This window comes from Zootermopsis nevadensis, unplaced genomic scaffold, assembly GCF_977971745.1.
Source record: "Zootermopsis nevadensis isolate Lab colony 2312 unplaced genomic scaffold, Znev_1.0 Znev_ptg000008l, whole genome shotgun sequence".
Classification (NCBI taxonomy): Eukaryota; Metazoa; Arthropoda; class Insecta; order Blattodea; family Termopsidae; genus Zootermopsis; species Zootermopsis nevadensis.
This window is the reverse complement of record NW_028259140.1, coordinates 8,749,368-8,758,025: the sequence shown is the minus strand read 5'-3', so window position 1 is coordinate 8,758,025 and position 8,658 is coordinate 8,749,368. Positions and strand designations below refer to the sequence as shown.

General features: G+C 39.7%; 1 protein-coding gene across 7 annotated transcripts in view; it reads right to left on the bottom strand.

The window, feature by feature from the left end:
- Positions 1-1,524: 1,524 nt before the first annotated feature.
- The window catches only part of LOC110839369 (leucine zipper putative tumor suppressor 2 homolog), a 62,899-nt gene continuing 55,765 nt past the window's right edge, over positions 1,525-8,658 (bottom strand). For 5 of the 7 annotated variants that reach the window (XM_087345000.1, XM_087345001.1, XM_022083520.2 and 2 more), the window contains 5 exons: positions 7,759-7,894; positions 7,251-7,476; positions 6,790-7,099; positions 5,892-6,098; positions 1,525-4,416 (listed from right to left, as the gene is read on the bottom strand). In XM_087345000.1, the coding sequence (XP_087201126.1) occupies positions 3,619-4,416; positions 5,892-6,098; positions 6,790-7,099; positions 7,251-7,476; positions 7,759-7,894 (1,677 nt within the window). In that variant the 3' untranslated portion in view covers positions 1,525-3,618. The remainder of the gene's footprint in view (positions 4,417-5,891; positions 6,099-6,789; positions 7,100-7,250; positions 7,477-7,758; positions 7,895-8,658) is intronic. The other 2 variants (XM_087345003.1, XM_087345002.1) reach the window with 2 other exon arrangements.

Sequence of the window (8,658 nt, the reverse complement as noted above, 5' to 3'; positions counted from 1 at the left end):
CGCTCAACAAACTACACGACTATTAATTGCAGTGTTAGTACTATTTACACTAATACTAATCACTTTTGTTTATCTGCAAGTGAACACATTTATCTAAAACACATCATTCATCCTGTAGTTACCTAGAACAGAAAATTTAAAGTAAAGTTTCATTATACTCTATATAAAATAACTATTTTCGTATAAACTTCTCACACAAGCCACATTGTGAATTTATATTAAGATTCTAGATGTAAATGTTATGTATAATTAATATAAATTTTAGTGAAAATATTGAAAACACATCTAATTTCAACGCGCTTATCAAATTTGATTGTGAGTGTACGTTATTCCATTATCTACATGCCATGTTGGATAATTAATTAAAATATTATAGAGCTACAGAGTTAAAAAGAGACGGCGAAATGATCACGAATGATATAACGGGTAAGGATTGGAACGGAAGTGATCGTAACCTATCGTCAAGATACTAAGTGACAGCATGTTTTCACTGCGGCGAGTACGAAGATGGCTGCCTTGTGGACTGTTGCCATTGTATAGTCTGGTAGAAGTTTACCGACGTTTCAGAGGTGCTTGTAGTCTCAATCATCAAAACGATCCTCCTCCTCTGAAACGTCGGCAAACTTCTATCAAACTACACAACACAACAATTTAGAAGACAGCAATTTTCTGCCAAGGTACTATTTTAGAATTCGCATGGAGATAACTGAGAAAAATAACGATAAACATGTCATCTGGCTACCCGACAGATTGTCACCGGAAACTAAGAGATCTGTGCGGGCCGAACATTGCCCGACCCGAGCCCGAATTTTGTCTTCTCATACCTAACCTAAGCCCGAATTCCTTTTATTCCATCTCAAATGAAGCCTGAACGTGCGGGAGAAATGAGGTAATCAATATTAAAATTTATTTGAAATATTCAACGATTTAAATAAATTACGTGAATTATGTACCGCAAGCCTGGAGAAATTTTTTTCTTTATTTTGGTCAATGTCACTTCGGAAGAATAAAATTTACTAATGCTTTTCACCAACTTGGTTCTTTAAAAAAACGATCATCATCCTATGAGATTTCAGATTCTCAAGGCGGCGATTATGAAGAGGGTAATTCTCTGCATAAATTTTCTACACAACCGATTTCTCCACGAGTGCTTATGTTCTACCAACTTCAACGTCCTTGATTTGACGTTTATATTTACTGTCATGTACGTAGGAAAACAAGGCATCAAACGCAATCCAAACAGAACTGAACATGGCCGCCATATTATTATTTTACGTACTACAAAACAAATTACCGTTAACATTTTTTAAAAATCTACGTTTACATTTCAGAAACCCACATTACGCAGATATGGTGTGCCATTTATGTTAGAAATTTGCACGGACCCCATATTGGTATTATTAAAACTAATGATAGAGTATTAAAATACACCAAAATAAAGAGTCATCTCTAGTATCCCACGTTTCACAAAAATCCGTCATTTGGTTCAACAGTGAGGAGCACGCGAACGCACACACAAATATGTCATAAGCATACACTTTTTATTAATAAGGAAAGTAAGATCAACATGAACATTTTTGTAATACACTCAAGGAGTTAACTTGTTTACAGTCTGCTTCCAGTTACAAACCTTTGCAGTTTATCAGTCTGGACGATTAAAGTAAAAACATTTCTTAGTACACAATATGTGTTACTGATACTGTCATGGGGCACTCCATGCACTAGGCTTACAACTATTTCACAATATAAATAACAAAGAACCTGTTAGGTATAAAGTAATTCACCAGTTAAGTTATTAGTCTGTCTTACTAATTACGTTTGTACCCCTCAATGTCACATCCACACAAATTCACATGCGTTGTCACAATAAACCGACTTTTAATTAATTAGAATTATCTTAACGACTGTCTTAAGTGAAACATCAATCTATTTAATTACTTTTATCATGAGAAAATAATATTGTGCTTTTCAACATCCAATTATTTTATTTAACATTTATTAACCCCTTGACGACGAAGAGAGAGAGAGGGGGGGGAGGGGAAGAATAGCAAGTGAGTAGAACAAATAGAAAATTGGTGGGGTGAAGTGAGACACAATTTATGGGGTGGAGGGGGGAGAAGAGAGAGAGAGAGAGAAAGAGAGAGAGAGGGGGAGAAAGTGAGGGGGAGTAGCGATAGGCACTACTGTTATAAATGGGCGAGGAGTGGTATAAAGTTGGTTTGAGGCTACGAAGGCTCCCAGGCATTGCCCTCTCGTCCTTCTGGTATGAATAGGTTTAGTAAGGGCAAGGGAAATGGATCAGGGTCTCTGCGTTAATTTTGGATTTTGATATTGGCCTTGGGCGGCGATTTGGAAAAGATTTACGTTAATATGGGGGGCTACTATAGAGTGGAATTTTTCCAAGTAACACAAGTATTCAGTCCGTACCGCAAAGGAAACAGCACTTCTCCATTACATAGATACATTTTTTAACGCTATTTAAAGAAATAATCCTTGTTTACACTGATATATTACAAAAAACACAAAAAACAGAGTTACTGATATTTGAAACAGCTGGTTCATATAATTAACATTCGGCTTTAAAGGGTTAAACAGCCACGCCCATGATCATTCCCGGGATATTTGAATCGAAGTCAAGTCCAGTTCTGAAGGTCGCGGGTTGACGAACATTAAGAAAATTATAATTGTCATAATTACATTTGAAATAGTGAAATTACATTCTCAATAACGGTATTAGTCCAACAACAATTTCTTCCTGTCCTTCGTATTCCACATCACCGTACAAAAATTTTGGAAAATACCTTGCTTATGACTGAGTTCTCAAAAAAATCCTGGGCTTAAGACATGTGCACTTTTTGGGCATCTAAAAATAATTGCATTATATAGTTACTTCTTCCATTACGCTCAAATTTACTAACTTTACGAGTAAAAAAACTTCCTGGTAATGCTTAATTTAGCATAAAAGTTGGCCATATTCCCGTACTCCATTCAGAATACATTTAAAAGGTACATGTTAAGGCACGCAGATTTTCTGGGGGATACCTGTGGCTGCGCAATTTACGATCGGACAAATGCTGGGGTCGCGGGTTTAAATCTATATTTGACAATGGATGTGAGCGTTAGTAAAAACTTTTCCCAATTTAAGTTTTTTACCACGGGGCAATTAAAACATATGTTTTAGAGGCTTTAATGCGATTGCCTTATAAGCATATTCCTTTGTTTTCCTTATACAGTCTTACTGATTAGAATCTACGCACTGCATGGTGTCTTTCTTTTGTAATTTTCCTACTACTTTCATTTCTGAAGCACCCACAATAAGGACAAATTGGCGGAAATTTATCTGCTTATTTTACGGTCATAAAGATAGTTTACCTTATACAAATATCTAAGCCTGTATGCATGTATTTCATAGACAATCGAAAACTTGCGTGTTATTGAATGCAGCCATGACATAGAGGCTATTTCATTTGAACTCCCAGTAGCAAACATTTCAACATTTTTCCTCCTTTGTTCAACAGGAATTGCTTATACGTTTTCGCTAATTACGAAACGCGACATATTTCAAAATACCCCATCAACCATCAGTTGATATAATACAAGATTAGGGAACACGATACGTCAGAGTTCAATGGTGTGTGACATATCAATAGCCGGCAGTTGTTTTTTGCCGGGATGGTTGTTTCTGGAACGTCCCGTTTTGGTTCCGAGTTCCAACTCCAGAGTGAGGCTCTCCACCTCAGTTTCCAGAGTTCTAGTACGTCTGAACATCTGCACGTAGTTTAGCTGCAGCTGGCGTTGATAACGGAGTACCTTTTCCTTCTCCTGGGCCCACGTAACTCGCTCCCGCTCAAACTCATTTCTCTCCTCCGATAATTCTTCGCGAAGTCGATCCACTTCCTTCATCAGACACAGGTCGCCGTTCATCAAATTACTCTCGTCTGTATTGGCGGTCCCAGATTCCGTCAACTCAGTGTCCGGTCGAGCTACTACTTTATCAGTTTGTTGAGTTTTGGGATTGCAAGTCCCATGACTACACTTAACCACTGCCTGAGCGACTTTTAGCTCCTTCTCGATCTGTAACATGTCCGCCCTCAACTTACCCACTTCTAACTCGTTAGCTGCAAGTTTCAATTTGCTAGCAGAACCTACTTCAACGAACTGTTCTTTCAACCTGCTGATCTCTGTTTCCAACCTCAGAACCTCCGAGTCGGAATCATCTTGTCGACGTTTGCTGCCTAGATTAGTTTCCTCCAGTTCTGCTATGAGTCGCTGCAATCTAGCAATTTCCTCATCACGTTCCTTCATCTGTCGGCGGAGTACAGTAGCTTCGGCCTCGTGTCGTTCCAATTCCGTTTTCAATTCTCGTGATTGTCCACGCAAGTGAAGCAGCTCGTGACCCTTGGTTGTCTGCTCGCCCTACGAAAGGAATACCACATGAGGTCTTCGATTAAACAAATCGATTGAAGGCAAATGACGGTCTGTGTGTCAAGTACCAAATGTATGTTGAGGACTGAAAACATGCAGACGAATTGCGACCTGGAAGTGAGTCAAGAATGAAGAGAAATTTTATAATCAATCTGGATAACTTTTGCAAGCGGAGACGTAATTAATGTTTCTGCGACGTGTGCGAATATTTTACAGTGCGCCTTCTCCGAGATATTTTATCGGTGTACGATGTAGTCGACCGACCCTTCGGTCCAACCAACTGTTATATGAAGGTCTCCTTTGTTCACTTGTTTTTTTTTCGGGAGCCAGGGGTCTCTTGTGTGGGCAGACTTCACTTGACTCTCGTTCTTTGGACACCAAACAAATCGGTGGCAACTGCTCCGCTACAATTTAGTTTTAATATTGGAAATTGTACTAAATTATAAACCCAAAAAATTAAAAACAAGCCGTATGCACTAGAAAGTGACACCAATCAAGCGTCCACTGAATCATTGTTAGTCCGGCCGTTACACCAACCTGGGTGTACAGACTGCGTGTTCTGCTGGCTGGAGCTACCCTGGACAACCATCTCTCGTGGACAAGAGGTCCACTGGCGCCCAATAACCAACAAAAATAAAAAAAAGTAAAGGGAGATCGGTTACAACGAGTGTCAAGGTCACCGGTCGATATCTGGCCTGACGATTAATCAGCCGAAAACAAAAGACCCGTAGCACATCAACAAAACATCACACTTATGAAACAATTTTTGAATAAGGAATGGTATCATACAAGTCTGGTGTTAAGCTTACCTCGTATATCTTACTTGACTTGTCATCCGTGAATTCATCGATAATGGTGAGTACATTCTTCTTCAAAAGAGATGATTAAGTTGGAGGCGTGTTCCTATGCTTTAGCTGACCGTACATAGTTTATTAAAACCACTGTAACAATGCCGGAAAGATGTTCGGATACATGCCACACACCTAAATGGTGGATGAATGGCAGAAGAGGCACTGAGCTTGATATAATTTTTGAAGTTTTTCATTTCGGATGAAAGTTCGGCGTCATTGACACCGTGATTTATTTACGAACAACATTTATTGATTTATATATAACTAACTGAGAATAGTTTCGCCGTGTAAAGAACTGAAATACAAAGAAAATTTAGTCATTTTCCAACCTCCGCTGATTCTGTGCAACAGCAGAATCAATTATCGAAGTTGCGTTTGTCCGACAGTTCCTTCCATGTCGTAGCTTTTTTTTTCGAGATGAAAAATCGACAAAATGTAAACCCCAAAAACGTAAAGATATTTAAATGTTAAGCATAAAGCTTTAATTTTACTTTTACGTATTAACTTAAATAAAATACATTTCTTCTGAGCGCGCCACAGTTCGTCGATATTATTTTCATATTACAAATCCCGAACTTCTGAAATATAAAAACCACATCAAATGTTGCCACTAACCTGCGAGTCCTTCAGCTGTGCCTTCAGAAGCGAAAGTTCTCCAGTCTTCTGACAGAGCCCCCACTCTGTCTCCTCCAGACGACCCCGAAGGAGGTCCACCTCTTGACGCAGTTCTCCAACCTCCCGCGTGGCTCTCTCGGCCTCCTCTCGAAGCCTGTTCTTGTCCTGCTGCAACTGAGCGCGACCCAAGTCTTGGACATCTTCTCGCTAATATTTACGCTACGTTGAAATATACTGACCTGCTGCAATCTCGTTAGCAAGCTCCAGCGATCTAGACGCTCGCCGAGAACGAAAGCTTAAACTACGTTTTGTCAAAATAATCCCATTATTTGTCTGCATAAGAGCATTTCATATAAATGTAGACACGTTTTATAATCCTAACACAAAAGTAAGAGATATTTCTGTTGAACCCTAAGTCTGTTTCCTCGATTAATGCTAATTTCTTCGAAATATACATCGATCGACCTGCCCTTTAACATAAGCAAAAGTTACGGTCGATGGCCTTCCAGAAAGAACATCAATCCATTCATAAATTTCAATAGTTTTCACACATTCGGATTAAATTAAATCGGATCATTAATCAGTTGTTATTTTTGCACTCCATCACTCACACAACCATATTCAACGTTTCACAAGTAAAAGATACTCAAAATACATCGTAAAGAAATTAGGGACAAATGAGGGTAAATTCGTTTAAGCCTACTTTAAATTCGGCGCATATTTCTTTGCTACCAGTATCACTAAAATTGCATTTAACCTTTGACTGTCACTCACATTAACGAATTTTATAGATATTAATACTCGTATATTGATTTTCTTCGACTTTCATTGACCATATTCTTACCCCTCCCCCTTAATGCGCAAAACAAGTGGCCATGAGGAAATAATCACACTGTACCTGGTATGTCTGCATCATGAGCATTTGCTCCAGTCTGAGGGCTTTCTGTGCACCTGCTCGCAACCTGTTCTCATGCACAGTCTTCATGCGTCGAAGTTCCCGCTCCCACAGCCGTTCCTTCTCCTGATAAACTCTGAAGATAACTTGCTCATTGTGTTCCATGGTTTGACGCAGGTAGGCCAGCTCCGAGTCGCGGTCCCTGAGAGCAGCCTCCAGTTCCGCAACACCGGAGTCCGAAGGTGACGGCGTTAGATCCAACAAACTACCGCCATCGCCTCCAGACAGCACCCGGAAAGAAGAGGACTTTGAACTGAAGACGATTTTCAAGTCAGTGACATGAAGACATAGTTGTCGCTGTGTTTCAGTAACGTGCTAAGAAAAATATGTAAACTGTATGGTACCAAGCTTATTTATTACGAACATAAAATCGATAGTCAAACCTATTCGATGTATCGATTCACCTGTTTCCATTGCCGTTGTTGTGCGAGATGCCAGAGGTAAGGGGCTTTCGAACATTTTCGAGGCTGTCGTAACCGACGAGTTTTCTGCTCGACGCCAGTGGAAGTGACGTCAGAGACGTCATCGCTAGAGCCGGCGATGAGGATGTTGAGGTAGAAGAAGACAACAGTTTCCGGTCCAGAGAGTAATTTGAATTGCTGCCATGGTAATGCCTGAGGTCGCTGCTGCCTACGGATATTTTAACACTTATTTATCTCTGTGGTATATTACAGGTTTAAGTATTGTATTTAAATTTTGAAGAAAAAAAAAACACACACACCATAAATTAAAATTCAGCATTTCTTTGCCAGTGGTGATGTTTACAATCTTAAGTTAGCAGAATTAGGGGAAAACAGATAAATTTACGCCTGTTTCACGACTATAAAACGACTTGAGGGTGAAACAAAAATATTTTAAAATGGTTTTAAGTTTTTAATTAAGAATATTTCCAGTAATGTCGAAAAGTCATACTTCCATAGAGCGTGAGTTGGGACCCGGGACGCGCCAGGATGGGCGTGGACCCATAATGTTCACCAGAGTTGGTGAAACGAGCCGCCGGCGTCATGGCAACTGGCTTGAAGGCGATTGGTCGGATGACAACCTTTCCCTGAAATAAAATATAGTCTGTCATTTACTACTGACATAATAGCGAAACATACATCAGAATTAATGTGTATTGGACTCTTTGTAATGGCCAAGAGTTGTTTTCTTTGCATTACGGACTGAATTCTTAAATATTAAATGATTAGTATAAAGTGATTGTTTCATTAATTATAAACTTAGTATCGGCTTCAGACCTGGCGCGCCTGCCATACCTGCTCAGACTACACGCCTAACAGCTATGCAGGAGAAGTTGCCTCACCTAGCAGGAGCCAGAATCTTGACAGTCTTTACTCGTTCCCTCAACTTTCATGTCCGTTGGATTGTCTGTCAGTCTTTCCGAACATTTTATCTCCAGAGTTACACATGGCTTCTGACAACATTGGTACATTACAATTTCTGGCTTGAATTTCATTTTGGCCGTTTTCGGTCCAAGATTTTCCACGACTCCTTTATTCAAACTGCCATCAACATTTCTAAACCATTTAGACATCCCAAAGGCGTTATTAACGCCACATCATGAAGGTTATTGTAGCATTAATGTGACCAGAGGTAATTGTTGCACAATAATGTGTTCCGACATGGGGACCTCGGTTGCCATAGTCAATCTACGGTGGGCGTTAAAATAACAATCGCCAGCATCCTGGCAGCTGACAGCGGTGAGCAACTAACGACCGGCCATCAAAGTGTTTATGTGTGTACAAATTTTTGGGGCAACCTGTAGATAAACCATTCGATAGATTATTATGAAGTCGTAAGAGACTAATTTGT